The following is a 16,633-nucleotide window of genomic DNA, read 5'->3' as shown; positions in this document are numbered from 1 at the left end:
GATAAGCGCACTAACCAGACCTAACCTTGTCTTCAATTAACTGAATATCTTTTGGTTTTGGAGTGTTCACTATTTGTTTATTATAGATTGAACAATCAAATTATTGGCATATACTTGAGTGGAAAAGTACCTCAAAAATCAATTTAAAAATATTCCCATAAAGCAGTCTCACTTAGCGACACACAGTAAAATAAGTGACGGTTGACAAATTCATATCTGCCAGTACAATATGGAATACTGTCCTTTTATTATATTTGCACAAAGTCAGTTGAAACATGATGCTGGTGCTTTATTTAAAGGGAAGTGAAGTAGGTATGGTTGCAGTACATGTAAACTGAAGCTGGAGTCAACTCGATGCATCGGATCATTTCCAGCAATATCAACGTCACAGTTTAGTTTACTCGCCTTGGATCGAAAAATGAAACGGGAGAAATATGCGCAGACTACCATCAAGGAGAGATTTTATAAGCACAAAAAGGTGTTAGTGTTACAGTTCATCCCTTAATCTTAACGAGTCTGCAGGTAATGTGACAAACGCTCAGCATACAGCTGAAAGATGCATGTGAACCAGGAGGCCGACGCAGCCATAGCATGCCTTAAATATACTTAATATCAGTGCAGTATTAAACTAAGAACAGTTTCCCTGATATCCCATCTGGGTCCCCCCCCCCCCACACACACACACACGCACACACATACACAACAATGATCCACTCACACCGAGCACAGACTTCATACGATCACGACAGACACGGTGACAGCCGAGAGGTAACATGAGCGGACCTGAAAACGCAGCAGGTCTGAGGGGCTGAAAGGCGCAGATATGGAACTGTTGATGTGTTTCTATGCTGAACCTCCTCCCAGCTGCTGAAAAACATTCTTGGAAATGTATTGCTACACAGTGTTTCACTATATATATATATATATACATATATATATAGTACATCATTTATAAATGAATATTAAGCTCAGTTTGAGGATTATAGCTATATTTTTTTTCTTATGAATTACAGATGAGACGTACATTTACAGATGACGGTCAGTGCAGTTAAGAATGAGAATTGAGTAATCGGTCCTTGGAGGTGAGAAGATGATAATAATAGATATTAAAATAGGGATGAAGAGTCCAGGCCGTGTCTTCTGACAGCTTTCACAGGAAACAGCAGCAGCAGCACAGAGCAGCGCGTCGTATGGCTCCGGTGAGTACAATGAAAGCTTATCACTCATTTCACTAAGAACAACTGCCGATATGCATCTATACGTTAGATAGCGCTCTGGAACATCTGGAACATCTGTTTGCATTGATTCGCTTTGGATCCATCAGCAAAAATGAACAATAACTGATCAATAAAACCAGTTCCCTTTTTTTAAAAACAGATAAAATGATATCCTATATAGAAATAAAACAATACAGGATTCCTCTTTTTTGTTTGTTTCCCCACCTCTCAAATACAGATAAGCTCGCCGGTCACTTCCTGTTTGTGTCAGATGTGTTTACAGGTCAGAGGTCGGGGAAGCGACTGGGATCTTCTTTGTATTCGGTCGGGATGAAGAAAGTAGACTCTTCAAATACGTCGTAGCGGAATTCCTGAAAAGTGACGGTAGCTGTGATCGTGGGGAAGACGGGGATGTCTGCGAGAGAGAGAGAGAGAGAGAGAGAGAGAGAGAGAGAGAGAGAGAGATGAAAACGTGTTACTCTGGTCGCCCACTCACAGGAACGCAGCGGGAGGTCGATGCACGTACCCAGTTTGACGGGAAACCCCGGCGGAAGCTTCATCTGAACGAACTCCCGGAGTTTGTTGAAGTGCTTGAACGGGGCTATGACCTCCAGCACGTTTAGTAACCTGGAGGCAGAGGAACAGTGAGTCAGCAGTTTTCTTTCACCGTCTTTTCCTAAAAATCTGAACGAAACACTGGGATTAAGTCACAACTACAATTTGAGGTCTTGAGGAGAAATGCAACAACAGCTTCTTAAATGTGAATATTTTTGGTTTCTTAACTCTTATGAATCAACTGAAGATCTGAGTTGTGGACAAAACAAGACATTTGATGACATCATCTCAGGCTTTGGGAAAAACTGACACATTATAGACTAAACTACTTATAGATTAATTGAGAGAATAATCGACAATGAAGGTAATTGTATGATGCAGTCTGACTAAAGAATCTTTGTACAGGTTTCAGTCCCTTTCAACATTTATGTTAAAAGCATGGAATCAAATATCTACATCCGTATGTCCAAGAGTTATGTCCTCTTCTTGAATGGTTTCATCTGAATAGATTTTCATATTTAACAGTAAAAAAAAGAAAGAATAAAAAAGCAGTGATTACAGTGAAGTCAGTCGACCAGACAAAAGGACTACAGCCACGCTAGCAGCTCTGTGTGCCCGTTAGGAGCTAAATGCTAACATGTTTAGCTCAATATGAAAACACAAACATGCTGATGTTATGAAGGTATAATAATAATCTTGCCACCTCTTAAATGTATCTAGTGGTCCCCCCACCCCCCACACTGGAAACCACTGGACTAAATGAACCATTTGTTTCCTGGTTCTCATTCCTCAGAGTCTAGACACACACACACACACACACACACACACACACACACACACACACACACACACACACACACACACACACACACACACACACACACACACTCTCTTTCTACATAAATGGTTAGAATGAAAACTAGTGGTGCTGAGACTCAAAGCTCGTCTCTCCGCCTCGTTTTGGTGATTAATCACATTAAAGTGAACATATTAACAGAAGTGAGTACAACATATTTTTAACATTACAAAGCACAGAAGGGGAGAAAATTACATTAAAAAAACATTAGCCATCATAAAGGCTGTGGTTTTATTCCAGCTCCATTAAGGCTCATTCAGTAGAGGAGATAAAGCAATTTACTACATAATGTCCCGGTAACCCATTACAGTCAAAACCCAACCCACATCCTGTGTGCATCCTACATCCTACATCCTACATCCTCGTCTACTCAGTGCAACACGCCTCATCCTTTAAAACCACCCTTTTTCCTCCGCTCGTATTCCCCTCTATGAACCTCTCCCTTACATAAATATGGCTTCTTGCAGCGATAACGTTTTCCTCTCACTGAAAGTAGTGTTGTGATCGACGCTTCCTTCAGCAGACTAACAGAAAGCTTGTGCAGATGGATAACCAGCAGCGGGGAAAGATTACGGTGTGAAAGTAAAAAGAGAATTAGGTCATTTATTAGTGTCAGCATTACATAGGTTGTCCACCAGAGAGCGCCGACTGGTTTTCATCTGTGAAATGTGCCGCACGGTCCATATCTTGGTCATCTTTAATAACTTTGTTGTTCAAAGATGTAAGGCGATATATTGTTATTGGATTTTTCAAACTAGATTTGTTTATCATCCTTATAACTCTGTAAAGTTCAGGCTCTAATATCTACATTTACCTGAAACAAATGCCACCAGCTTGCACATTTAAAACACTGACATGTTGTCACATTGTGTCATCAGTGTCTCCCTGATCTGGGTTATTTCATCTCTACGTTACCCGTTTCTTAAATATCTAAGTGCATTGAGCCGGGATGAGACTGTGCAGCGAGCTTCGTCCCGACGCCTGAGGAGGGAGGGAGGTACTTACGACTCGATGCCTAGAGGGAAGTCCTGGCTCATGGCGACAGTAGCTTTGAAGTTCTTCTTGCTTTCTTTACACACAAGCTCTCTACCAAGATGAGGTGGCCTGAAGACAAAACACACAGAGACGTCGACTTCTATTCTTGGCGTTTGACGTGGATTTAATAATCAGAACCTCTACTGAATGTCTTACAAACGCCCTGATTGAATCTCTATTTGTGCTGGAGACAAAGACACTTACTTCCCCTGCTCTGCAGTGATGTACTCTTCCCAGGAAATAGTATTGGGGTCTGGAGCTGTGAGGGACTGCCGTCTCACCGGCTGGGGACAGGAGAGTATCGGTGAGCGGCATATTCACAGTCATCAGGCTGCCGTTGCTATCAACCGTTGGTGGATGAAGTCAGAACTGTGGTTTGCTCCTCTCTTACCTCAAAATTCTGTTCGCTGATGCTGCCTCCTTTACTCAAGCTCTCCATGATGGCTTTGTTCCTCAAGATGTCCTCCTCGCTCAGGTGTTCCCGCCGCTTCCGTGACTCCAGCACCAGACCGTTCACCGCGTAGAAGTCAGCCAGGAAGTTTCCGATCTTCTCCTGCACAGAAAACAAAAAAGGTTTCATCACGAGTTATCCTGTGAATTAACCCAACACTACTGCTGGTTTCCTAAAATCTGCCGAGGTGCAACCTGAGGGAAGGACTGGTCTAACTTCTCACAAGATATTTTATTCGCCATAGATACCCGATCCAGCTATCTGAGTCAGTATCAGTTAACGTACCTTCATTTCACTGATATATTTCAGCTATGCCTCATTTAATATATTCTCAAATGACTTTGTAAAAGACCTACTGTGAATATTTAGTGTCTCTCTGTTGTTGTGATGTGTTTTTAGTACCGGTTTGTCCCACAAAACGTACCGTTTTATCCTCTCTGAACAGCCAGCCGATCTGACTGCGTGAGAAGCTGATGGACTTGGTGGACAGAGTCGCCGAGTAGACGTCGCTGCTCATCAGGATATCCACCTCCTCCTCGGTCTCCATCTCGGACTCCTTGAGGGCGAGACAAAGACGGTGAGGCGCCGCGGTTCATACTAAACGGCTGCCGTGAAGCGGAGGCGTGGCCGCACCGCTCGCTCACCTCGTGGTGTATTCTTTGGTACACTTTCGCTTCATTGTCCAGAACCACGAACGTCTGGGAGGGCGCGGCCTCGCCGTTGAAAATGAAGCTCAGGTCTCCGCGCTGACACTTCATATCAGTGAAGTCTATGAGCGTGGTGTCGAGCCTAAATCCAGAGGGAGGAGAGGGAGTGCGTGACGATTGTTTCGTCCTACTTTTTAGATCTAAAAGAAGTCCTCGACCTGGATGTCGACTATTTGCTGCTTCAGGAACACAGCGAGTTAGATTCTCTCCTGTCGGACACTCTTACCTGATGTTAATGCCCTGCTTGTAGATTTTACAGGCATCAGACGGCAGCATGCGGGACAGCAAAGGCACTGCAATACAGAAGAGAGTGTGAATAACTCATTCATCTTTAATACAATCCTTAAGCCGATCTCATCAATTATCAACGTTGTAATAATTGATGAGAGTTAGGTATGTATACAACTTTTGGTGTGTGAAATATTTTTTTTTTAAAAACTCACCCCAGCTCTGAAAGTCCCAATGCAGCTCCAGATAAAAGTCACCGAGCTACAGAAGAGACACAAACACGTGTGAATGAGTGATTCAAACCGATTTGACATTATGCATTTCAGCAGTTAATATGCCCTCTAGGACGGACAAAAGTCATTCGTGCAAATCAGATCCTGCACCGACGACAGTGGGATCCTCACCTCCTTGAGAGCGTTCAGCAACTTTGGCCTCTTGTCCTCCACACTCTCCCTGGATTGCTGCTTTAACTTCCGCAGAATTGCTGTGACTGAGGAAACGAGGAGGAGAGAGGAAAAAAACAAAAAAAAAAACCACTTTCAATGTCTTTACATCACCTTTGAATGAAGCTAAACAAGGTGCACCACTTGTACCTCCCACTGGACCGACTGCAATATGGATATCGGATGACAGAGCTGGTGCATCTCAGTGCATCTCTTTCTCTTACAAACTGACTCGACTACTCAACACATGATGCCTCCTGGTGATCTTGACACGGAGGAAACGTCGGACGTGACCGAGCGGAGAAGTGCTGACGAGGCGCACACGGGACAACCAGCTGCTGACGCAACGTGCACATGTGTAAACACGGGGAAAAAGTGGTGATGACCGATGACCCGACTGCAGTGTTTCGTGAGCCAAACGTTTGATATCGAGCACGACTTGTCCTTCGCACTAGTGAAGTGCGTTGTATTTAACCAGAGATCTAAACACCTCGTGTCTTTCTTTGCATGTCCTTGCTTGGCGATGTGAGTGTACCCAGCCCCCCCCCCCCATCCCTCCTTCACCCTTGTAGAGTGGGGTGACCTTCTCAGAGCAGAGCTCCTGGTCCCAGTCCCAAGCCAGCCGGCCACAGCAGGAGCGGAGTCTCACGACGCATACTAACCAGGCTGAGGGTCCTTTCTCAGAGTGCTGGGGCCTCACAACCTCCAGCACAGACCAGCAGGCCGATAGCTCACAGTTAGCTCATCGCTACAGCCAAACGGTAATAACAGAAGTATGCCAGCTCAGCTTTATCACAAAAAACAGATTACAGATTTATTATTTCGTCCTTTTTTTTTTTCCTTTCTTAGACACTACCCTTTAGTTAAGTATACAAAATGAACATCACATGTTAAAAAAAAAAAGAAAAGGAAAGAGCGGTGGATTCATCCCAGAGGCTTTAGCGGGTGCCTTTCACATGTCATTTGACTCTCAGATCTAAAAGCAGTGGCATCATTAAGCAGAGGAGTGACCGGGCTGTAAGCTCAGCGCTTCCTCGCACTAAGCCGTCATCCCGGCTGCGTTCCAGCACATCTGGATGACGGGTGCTCAGAGAAAAGCCACACTTTTAGCTTTTTAGCCGGACCGACCGGGTGGCCGTCTTCTAAACGACTTCGTAAAACGGTCCTTTAAATGTTCAGTATTCTGTCCCCTTGATGAAGATGAATGAATGAAATTAGACTTTGTCAATGATGTACACATTGTTAAGCATAATAGGGAAGTAGTACTCTTTAGGGTTTATCTAAATGTTGTCATTCTTTCTTATGCCGTCTTCAGATGTTCTCTGCAACTTGACTGGATTTCAACTGTGGGCAACAAAACTGATTTCATGCTCCACATGGCTGTACAGAGGTAACCGAACAGACTCTAAACGACACGGCCGGGAAATCTTTCTGCAAAGCACAGACTCTGGGAATTAAACTAACATTAACAATCGTATTTTATCAACTATGAGAAATAATGAAATGACTGTTTCCTTCTTCATTAGGACAATATATTCTATCATTCAGTTGGCAACACAAAAGAGCAGAACAATTCAGCCAAATCCAATTCTTCCTGAACACACCACCACTGCTACAATATTAGCATTCATACAGAGAGCCGTACCACAAGTCCCAATGACTATATGACAAATAGAGACTAAAGCTGACAGCAGCATGATGCCGTCATAAATCCATCGACCCATCAGACTGAAGCTAACCGTTAGAACAGCGAGTGTTTGACGCTGAGATTACCACAAACCCATCCAAATATGAACCCCCCCCCGAGACGGCAGACGGCTATTCAGAGCAGTGTTGACAGAACTTACTCATTTGTCTGTCGCCGTAGCTGATGGCCTCTGCTAGAGGGCTCCATCCCTGTGCATTCTTTATCTTTACGGGAGCGTTATGGGCCAGTAGGAGGAGGGCACATTCTGAAAGAAAAAAACACTCATCAGAGACAGATGGGATTTCGTCTTGTTTGTTCTCACCAATTTTCATTCCATGTTGTTTTGAGCAGCCGTGCCAAAAGTTAAGATTTTCATATTAAGGTCATCATCAACAGTAGTACCACCACCTACCACTACTTCTGTACTGGAGGGGAGATACTTCCTGTTCCACTATTATTTCTCACGTCTTTGCTTCGTCAGTATCCAAATGTCTTATTGTTTTAGGACAGAGGGTGTCGTATATTGTACAGATTGTAAAACCCTAATTTGTGATATAATTGACTCGTGCATTCTGCACTGCAAAAAAAAAAGTATCCATTTCCTTATTGGCTGCATCGCATGTAATAAATCATCTATGTAGATTTCTCTGAATTAAATCCTATGTTATACCAACAGTATTGTAGAATATTAGCCAATCGGGACGGCGAGTGGTCGGATAAGACGTGATGAGTGCAGCATGAGTGTGAGGGCTACTACAAAGACAGGAAGGAGGAACTGAAGTGATTTTAAAAAGGGCCTTTAATGAGGATGTCAAGTGCTCTCATGTAAAGCCTCATTATCACAGATCAAAGGCCAGGCACAGCAGATACAGTGTCATCTTCTGGGTAGATTACCATACGAGAAGCTTTTTTTGTTCATTTTGGTAAATCCTCCGTATGACAATAGGGTGTTAAGATTAATAAAACCATAAATGTTTCATATACTGTATTTCTTTAAATGAGTTTTACCTTTGTGGCCCATCATCACAGCCAGGTGAAGAGGTGTGTTACCTGAAAGAGACACATTAGGATGATATATATTAACATAAATAATATTCCACATGTGGGTGTTATGTAATGCATTTAAAACACATGACTGGTAGCAGCAGAAAACACCTCACCGTGTACATCTTTCTGAGAGATGCTGTGGGTCCTGATGAGAGAGGAGAGCCGACGCACATCTCCTTTGAACACGCACTCGTGAACAGGGAACTCCAAGTCCTCACTCGTCAGGATTATTGGGTTCTTGTTGTTGTCGACTATGGTGTCAATGGGTGAGGGATTCCCGTTAATGTTGTTTTCATTGTGTTGTTGCTGCTGCAGCGCCGAGGTTTTGACAGCTTTCTGATAAACCTTGTTGGATTTGAAGTGGTTCCCGGTCCCGTTGGGGATGGTCCCGTTAGACGTCTCCTCGCACGTGTCCATTATCTCCTCATTCTTGTTTGGTTTGTTGTGGTCCTTTCGAACGGTGCGTATCTTCTCACCCGTCATGGTGACTACCGTAGCGTTATCTAAATAACGTTATTGCGCTAACTTACACTCTGGTGTAAGATGTTGCATAGAATCTGAATCAAATTTTTAAATAAGCTTCTTATGCAATTGTAAGAAAACAGTGATGCTTTCCAGTAGCTTGCTCTCCGTTATTCTAAATAACGTTACACCTGCTGCTCCAGTTAGCTTAGCTCCAAGCTAGCTACCCCACAATAAAAATAATGAATATCGAGGGTGCGGCGATGAAATCAGAAAATAATGCTAAACGTCACAGAACAACACACACGCTAAATCAACACACAGATACGAATTAAAACGAATGACAAACGACTACATCGTTGTCGCTCCTTTGATTTACGTTGTATGGGATCGATTCCGTTTGCTTTGCGGCAAAATTCAGGCGGACGACTGGACGGTACAATAAACCCTCTGAGCTAACATCTCGGCTAGCGGCAAATCTCGCGATAGTTCTTCTTCGACAGTTTGAACGCGAGTTCGCAGGCCCTCTACGTCATCTTCTTGGGACGCGTTTTGTACTTCATCGCAAGAAAGTAGCTAAGCTAAGCTAGCTAGCTGCGCTGTTTGTTTTCAACAATGGCATCCTCAAAGAAGGGGAAGAAAATAGTGAATCAAGAGGAACTCCGGCGCTTGATGAGGGCAAAACAAAGACAAACAACGGACAAGAAGCGCGTTGAGTCTCCTTTTGCTAAATACAACAGTCTCGAGCACCTCAGCTGTGTCCTGTGCAATGTGCACGTCAAGTCCGAGCTACTGTGGCCGGCGCATGTTCTCGGAAAACAACATAAAGAGAAAGTTGCCGAGCTGAAGGGAGGAAAGATTCAACCTGCGACACCACCGATTCAACCGCTGAAGAGGAAAGCAACGGGCAACGAGGACGCGAACGGGAAAAGAGTGAAACCGTCGTCGGGTGCGGGTCAGTCTGCGTCGTCTTCAGGGCTTCCGGGAGATTTCTTTGACAAACCCAGCAAAAAGGCAAGTGTTTCTACTGAAACATCCGCCGGTCTGAGTCTGTTGGCTGGAGTTTATGGTGATGGCGACGATGATGAGAAGGATGCGGAGATGGAAGGTCCTGCAGGAGCCACAGATGCTGCTCCTCAAGAGACGGAAGCTGGAGGACTACCCGATGACTTCTTTGACAGCTCCATCCCGTCCACGCCCGCCATCTCCCACTCGGGATCCATCCTGAAAGCGGACTTGCAGGAGAAAAGCTCGGAGAAGAAGGACAACACCGCCGAGGCGCTGCCGGAGGGCTTCTTCGACGACCCCGTGAGAGACGCCAAGGTGCGCAACGTCGACGCGCCCAAAGATCACATGGACAAGGAGTGGGACGAGTTCCAGAAGGAGATACGACAGGTGAACACCAAGTCGGAGGCCATCGTGGCGGAGGACGACGAGGAGGGCCGCCTCGAGCGACAGATCGACGAGATCGATGAACAAATCGAGTGTTACAGGCGGATCGAGGTGCTGAGAGACAAGCGGGACGTGGTGAAGAGCAAGGTGCTGCCCAGCGAGGAAGAACATATGGAGGTAGATGGCAGCGAGGAGGAGGAAGAGGAGGATGAAGAGCAGCTGCTGGGGCTTCTGTCCCACGACTGGAGGGCTAAAGGGGCTCTGGCCTAAGTCTCCCTGAAGCTCATATAGAAGCCACGTGTGTGTGTTTTCTTTGGGTCTGTCAGCTGTTGTAAATAGTTTGTTCATGCCTGTTGACATATTTTGTTATATTTCAGACTGGATTAAATGTGATGCACTGTTTGAACAAAGGCTTCTCACTTCATGACTTAAAGGACCCACAAATCAAACCTTTTTAACTTTGTTTATTCATTGGTGCTCACACCCACAAAAAAAATACATTCATAGAATTTCCCCAAAGTACAGCAGCAGCAGCAACATGGACCCTATTCCACCTACGCCATGATGGCCAAAGCTGTTACATTGTCCTGCAAAAACTATGTTAAGTTTATATAAATAATGTGTTCATGTTACGTTATAAGCAACATGCAAATTACAACGCAATTATTTAAAAAATGTACAATGTTAAGATTAAGACCGTAAATAATTTGTACTGCCCCCCATCACAAGATAATTTCTGAGAATACATTTAAACCATTTTTACAGAGTACAACAATGTTTGAGTGTGACAAATCTGTTATGTAAATACACCATTATTAAGCCCATAAAAATGGAATAAAATGAATCAAGTCAAGATTGATGGTCAGTGCTTCTTGTACTACCTGTTACACATCGTGCTGTCTGTCTACCGCAATTCTAAACAAGCAATATCTACGTCATTTTGTTATTGCTACATATGCCTCATGAGTTACATCTTCAAAAACCCCTCACAATGACTCAAAGTGTTCATAGCCCTTCAAAACATGTAGAACTGAATGCTGCAGAACAACTAAAATGCACAGAAACTAAACACAACAATCAGAATGTAGCAACTAAGTGGAAATAAAAGAGAAACACACACTGAGCAGAAATACATCTGAAGCTTTAAGCCTAGAGAAGAGCAGATAGAAATCCTCACTCTTTATGCTCAATTGTGTGTTTCAGTTAAAATCAAAACAAACCACTCACAAAAAAAACTTTCTAGTAATAATTTGTAAACGTTCCTAAAATTCTATCTCAGGTTGTGTAAATACGGGTCATGGAGTTGTTTCCAGATGTTGATGGCTGAGGAAGTAGACTGACACGTTTAGCCTCCAGAGAAGCTAAATACACACAAATGTGACATCAAGATGTGACGGACTGGAAACAATATAGAACATTTAAAAAGAAAAAAAAAAAGAAAAGGTGCAGGAACACAGCAAGTCTGAGAACCGAGGGTGGAAAACGGGATTCACGTAAACCACGGAATGAGCTAAAATAAGAGCAGACTATTCTGCAGACAGGTTGATTTTAAAAGTTTGAAGAGCATATTTTGTGGATGATGTGTTGAAATAGACCAGGGAGGGGAGAGGGAGGGGGAGGGGGGGTGTGAGTGAGTATGGGGCATGCCAGCGCCACTGTTCCACAATCGGTATGATAAATACTCAGTTCACAAAAGTGCAGCAATTACAGAAAAAAAAACGGGTCGGGAACTTCAAACTCCCAGAACCCCGCTGGGTGTTCAAATACTGTTCACTGCCGTCAGTGACGATGTGCTCACAAACCCGCTGCGGCTCTCAGCTCGGTCAGGGAGAACCTCTGGTCTCCGTCTTTGTCCAAACACTCCATGGTACGAGCGCTGGGGCGCGGCTTTTTAAACGCTCTCCTCAGGCCGCGGTAGTCCAACCCGGGGGAGTCGCGTCCGACGCCTTGCTGCTGGAAGATGTCTTCCAAGTCTGAAAAGAATAGTTTTTAATTGAGAAACATGTAAAAACCCGGTTCCTCTATGGCAATGCTGTCTTATGGTCCTTTGCAAAAATGTGTAATCTTTCAATATTTTGGGGAAAAACCCCTTATTTGCTTTCTTGGAAATATGGGAACAGCCAGCCTGGCTCCGTCTAAAGGTAGAACTCATCCAACCATCAAGAGCATGTCATTACGTACTGCAGGATCTCAGCAAGGAAGCAAACGTATATGTATTTCCCTAAACGTTACACTATTCCTTTAATGATCGCTGACACACAGAAGGGGGTCGGTAATGTGCACCTTTCAGAGAACTGACTCCAGGCAGGAACACCCTCTCCGGACACGTCGCCTCAGCGTTTCTCTTGGAGCGGTTTGGAGTTAGGAAGCGTGGGCGTCTGCTCGTCTGAGGCTCTGTCAGCGGTGTGGATACCTCTGTGACAATAAAAAAAAAAAATCATATTTAAATGGAACATGGGGCAGAGAAGCCCTCCGTCATGAAGTGCTTTGTCGTAGACTCTACCTCCCACATCCCCAGGTGTTGCTTTGGTTGTCGCCGCGTCGGTCGCCGGACTTGTGATTTCTGCTGCCTCATCGTTCTTTGACTGTGAAGCAGATAAAAGAGATGATGAATGTAAAATGCGTTAAGTGATTCCCAGCCGTGGCTACCCCGCAATACAGCGTGACGCCTCACATTACTCACGCTTCTCTTTGAGCCGTTCTCTAAAGACGCCACTCTCTGCTGGAGATCCGCCACCGTGGACAGGAGGACGTGGACGCGCTCCTCGGTCTGCGTGTGACGCAGCTCCTCCGTCCTGTTCGCCTCGCTCACGGCTTTCCTCAGCTCTGTGATGTCCTGTGACAAAAAAACAACAACAAACAATCCATGTGAAGCAACCTGCAGTTTACTGCTCCATGGGGTTTGACTTCCAATCAAATCCAAAAGCTACGGAGATCTCAGCCAGCGAGCAATTTACCACTGACCCCATAATAAATGGGGTCAGTGATAGATGATATAAAAGTAGGGATATTTGCCGTTCCTCTCTTTGTCGTCCTATTTTAAAAATAAAGCAGAGAGAAACATTCTGCAGATATTTGACCTAGTTTCACGCAGCGAACTAAAGCATCCCAGCTCCCAAAATAGATCGCCACTTGTTTCATGAATTATGAATGAAAAGCCGACGCATGGATCCAAGAAATGACGGGACCTTCTTAACCCGACGGCTCCGTCACTGTGAGCCTGACGAGAACCGCACAAGCATTCAGGAACGTGAGGGTGGACAAATGAAGGAATCGGGCAGCGGCGACGTTCACAGCGGCTTCTGGTTTGTGTTCGTGGTGCAGTTGAGCGGATCGCCCAACATTTATTTCATCCACACAATCATTTTTGGCCACATTTAAGTAAATGTGTCTTAATTCTGACTAACAAATATGCAGACGCGACACTACAGCTAAGAACTGAGAAGCAGGACGTTAGACCCTAGCACGCCAAGATAGACAACCTTTTCACTTCAGCAAAACGTACCGTTAGAAACACCGCTCACCATACATTCACGCATTAATAATGAATGAGAAAAGCAGCCTCCAGCTATATTTGCAGCGAGATGTAAAAAAAAAAAAAAAAAAAGACAAGCCGTCAAACTAAATAAGTGAAATCTAACTTTCTCTTGAAACATCTTTGGAGGAAAACGCTTGCAGCCCTGTACGCTATTTACAAAGGAACACAGCTTCAGGTTCCTCTGTGATGACCATCAGCTGTTTAAGAAACAGTTTGAAAGGTAAAGAGATTCTCTTTGACGTTCATCATCCCTGTGAATGTGAGACCAAAGTGTTGATGTGGAAGTGAGCGCCGACACAAGAATCCCAAAGTGAGCATGTGTATTTAGAGCCATGGAAGAGATGTTTAGGTTTGAAAACCCTCAGACATTTAATCTGACCATGGTATTATACTAGATCAGCTGTTCAGCATAAAATCAAGTGTTGCATTTACCATTGTCTTCTTCAACTCTTCCTCTTTCTTCTGGTTTTCAAGCGCAGTCTGCATAGTCTTCACATCGTGCTGCACACTTGTTAGTGTGCTGCCAATAGTCGCAACACTCTGGAAGAGAAAAACAGGTTTTTTTAACGCACAACAATCAGAACAACAAACACAAGATCAAAACACTCTGCACCACATTCCTGCTTTTATTCCGTTTGGCTGCGTCGTTACCTTTTGCAGCTCTTCCACTGTCGTGGGGAGGCTGACTAAGTCAGCAGCTGACTTCAAGTTGGCCTTTAAATGGTTCACTGCAGAGTCCAGCAAACTGATCTGCAGGAGTGAAACGACACACAATATTCAGTTACATCTCTTACAACAGAATCAGCATTCTCATGAGCTCTGGTGTGTGTGTGTGTGTGTGTGTGTGTGTCAATATGACAATGTCACGGTAGCTTCAAAACCAACCGACCTTCCTGTTCATTTCTGTGAGGTTCGACCACAGCTTGCTCAACCCCTTGTCCCCGTTTTCAATGTCCTCAAGCTTCCTGTCCTTGTTTTTCAGGTCCTCACTTAGTTTTGGTATTTCACTCGATGACACCTTCTGGCTGGATTCCACTGTCATGAAAACATTACAGTAAGTTAGAGGCAGCGATAAAGACCAAGGAATGCATGAGCAACGGAGATAGGAGATGTTTAAGTGTCGGTGCAGTCAGTCTGAGGGGGTCTTACTGCTATGCAGCTTTTCTTTCAGCGAGTCCAGATCTTCTTTCAGCGCAATCTGCATCCATATGAGTCCAGCACAGGCCATGACGCAGGCGGCCAGTACGATGAACAGAAACAAGGGGTAGCACACGCTGCAGCACTGCGTGTAGCTTCTTCTGTGAAGAGGAGCGACGCGGTAATGTTAGACATTACATCTGCAGCCGCCTTTCATTATTAATGAAGAAAGGTATTTTAAGAAGACTGCGTTCTGTGTCATGGGAATTATGAGGATTGCTGGTACATAATGGTGTCTTATTATGTATATACTGGTGGAATATATCATATCAATAACCATGCTGAACAAGTTCTTAGTGTGCAGGATGTGTCATTTGACTCTGAAAAACAAAATTCAAGATGAAAGACTTCATTGTAATTCTTTAGCACATTAATGACGTCAATTAGTAAAAACACACCCATTGTACCTCTTAAAGCACAACAAACGTCTTTAAACTGATCACCACTCACTTCCCGGCGCTCGCGCCGCTGCTCATGTTGTTGAACTCGTCGTCGTCCGAGCTGGACTCGGACTCGGAGTCCGGCGGCTCGGTGCGGAGGAGCCGGTGACCTGTCCCCTTCTTGGTCTTCTTCCTCTTGCTGTCTCCGAGTCCGATCAAGGCGTTCAGCTCCTTCCGTTTCTTCATCTTCTTCTGGGGGGTCAGCGAACCCGCCGAGCCCGATTTAAACCCCACAAATTCCAAAGTTTTGTCCAGTTTGGTGGATGTTGTCGTTTATTGTAGCAGCTAAGCTAACCTCAGTGGTCTCTGACTAGCTTGAATGTTAAACCACGCAACGTTGCTAACGGATATAAACACATCGGACTTTGCCTTACACATACAAATGTTCAACAGTTAATTGACATTACGTTACCGTCCCAAAAAGCTTCTGAAAAACAACTTTTTCTACCAGTTGCCGGGTTGTCACACAGGTTAGGTAACTCGGGTTAGCATCTGATTGCTAACGGTAGCTAACACGGACTGACTATCGTTACTGTGCTGTCCGGAAGTATCACATCGTCTCAATGAGGTTTGAAAATACCTCGACGTCGCATAATTTGAAAAAACACTACTTAAAGTATTAAAGTAGATTAATAAAATCCGTCTATCGAAAAATCATAATATGCGGCAGTGTGTTTACAGCAATCTGTCCTGCTGCCTGTATTGTTTGGGCGGGGCGTCCGAGTAACCTCTCAGCTGATTGGTGCAGCGAGCAGTTACAACTACCGGTTCTCTGTGCTGTCAGGTTAACGACACAGAGCGCGACATCATCAGCTACAATTTCCGGTTCTATGTGCTGTCAGGTTAGCGACACAGAGCGCTACACCACCAGCTACAACTTCCTGTTCTCTGGGCTGTCAAGGAAGCAACACAGCGCGCGACACCACCAGCTACAACTTCCTGTTCTCCGGGCTGTCAGGTAGCGACACAGAGCGCGACACCACCAGCCCCCGGCAGACCGTGCACATCGATGGTGAAAGTCAAGAGCAATTTAAGTAAGTCGAATTAGCAAAAAGCAGAAAATGGGATATGAATATATTAGTGGAAATGTTCTTAACTAGCTAAAGACAATGAGAAGGGTTCCTGGTGTGCAATTTGTTAAAATAGTTACTAATGTTATGTGAAACAATGCGATAAAAGCTGGATATGAACTTGCCCATGCCTGGTGCCCAATAGCTAGTTCCAAGCTATAGTCAGTACCCATGTCAATTTTATTTGATGTCCCCTTTCAAAGTGAATTTAATTTACTTTCATTATAGTCTGTTTTCTAGTTTTGCACTAAGCTTTTATTCTGCTAATTAGAATAGCAAGGTGAATCAAGAGGCTAATTTCAAAGTCG

General features: G+C 44.4%; 3 protein-coding genes across 3 annotated transcripts; 1 reads left to right on the top strand and 2 right to left on the bottom strand.

The window, feature by feature from the left end:
* Positions 1 to 213: 213 nt before the first annotated feature.
* On the bottom strand, positions 214 to 9,304 carry LOC137892413 (ankyrin repeat domain-containing protein 13C-like). Its single transcript, XM_068737503.1, has 13 exons — positions 8,340 to 9,304; positions 8,188 to 8,229; positions 7,340 to 7,444; positions 5,454 to 5,539; positions 5,265 to 5,310; positions 5,048 to 5,114; positions 4,759 to 4,903; positions 4,539 to 4,670; positions 4,055 to 4,216; positions 3,868 to 3,947; positions 3,634 to 3,732; positions 1,744 to 1,844; positions 214 to 1,632 (listed from the first exon to the last, which is right to left on the bottom strand). Exons 1-13 carry the CDS (start codon positions 8,707 to 8,709, stop codon positions 1,502 to 1,504), a joined length of 1,566 nt encoding a protein of 521 aa, XP_068593604.1. The 5' UTR covers positions 8,710 to 9,304; the 3' UTR covers positions 214 to 1,501.
* On the top strand, positions 9,219 to 10,933 carry znf830 (zinc finger protein 830). The gene has a single exon (XM_068737505.1). It carries the CDS (start codon positions 9,304 to 9,306, stop codon positions 10,348 to 10,350), a length of 1,047 nt encoding a protein of 348 aa, XP_068593606.1. The 5' UTR covers positions 9,219 to 9,303; the 3' UTR covers positions 10,351 to 10,933.
* efcab14 (EF-hand calcium binding domain 14) lies at positions 10,530 to 15,965 on the bottom strand. The gene is made up of 9 exons (XM_068737504.1): positions 15,266 to 15,965; positions 14,768 to 14,916; positions 14,508 to 14,653; positions 14,270 to 14,368; positions 14,051 to 14,158; positions 12,764 to 12,916; positions 12,584 to 12,665; positions 12,364 to 12,495; positions 10,530 to 12,053 (listed from the first exon to the last, which is right to left on the bottom strand). Exons 1-9 carry the CDS (start codon positions 15,439 to 15,441, stop codon positions 11,875 to 11,877), a joined length of 1,224 nt encoding a protein of 407 aa, XP_068593605.1. The 5' UTR covers positions 15,442 to 15,965; the 3' UTR covers positions 10,530 to 11,874.
* Positions 15,966 to 16,633: the final 668 nt, after the last annotated feature.

This window comes from Cebidichthys violaceus, unplaced genomic scaffold (assembly GCF_023349555.1).
Source record: "Cebidichthys violaceus isolate CVI_PGR_0920_01 unplaced genomic scaffold, fCebVio1.0.p SCAF_8, whole genome shotgun sequence".
NCBI classification, from domain to species: Eukaryota; Metazoa; Chordata; class Actinopteri; order Perciformes; family Stichaeidae; genus Cebidichthys; species Cebidichthys violaceus.
This window is presented reverse-complemented; position numbering and strand designations above follow the sequence as displayed.

Excerpts from the sequence above, each read along its gene's own strand:
- LOC137892413 (XM_068737503.1), bottom strand. The coding sequence starts at position 8,709 with ATGACGGGTGAGAAGATACGCACCGTTCGAAAGGACCACAACAAACCA. Across the intron at positions 4,217-4,538 it reads TGTTCAGAGAGGATAAAACG|GAGAAGATCGGAAACTTCCT; the intron begins GTACGTTTTGTG and ends TTTTCTGTGCAG. Across the intron at positions 3,733-3,867 it reads ATCACTGCAGAGCAGGGGAA|GCCACCTCATCTTGGTAGAG; the intron begins GTAAGTGTCTTT and ends TTTTGTCTTCAG.
- znf830 (XM_068737505.1), top strand. The coding sequence starts at position 9,304 with ATGGCATCCTCAAAGAAGGGGAAGAAAATAGTGAATCAAGAGGAACTC.
- efcab14 (XM_068737504.1), bottom strand. The coding sequence starts at position 15,441 with ATGAAGAAACGGAAGGAGCTGAACGCCTTGATCGGACTCGGAGACAGC. Across the intron at positions 14,159-14,269 it reads CAGTGGAAGAGCTGCAAAAG|AGTGTTGCGACTATTGGCAG; the intron begins GTAACGACGCAG and ends TTTCTCTTCCAG. Across the intron at positions 12,496-12,583 it reads AACACCTGGGGATGTGGGAG|AGGTATCCACACCGCTGACA; the intron begins GTAGAGTCTACG and ends TTATTGTCACAG.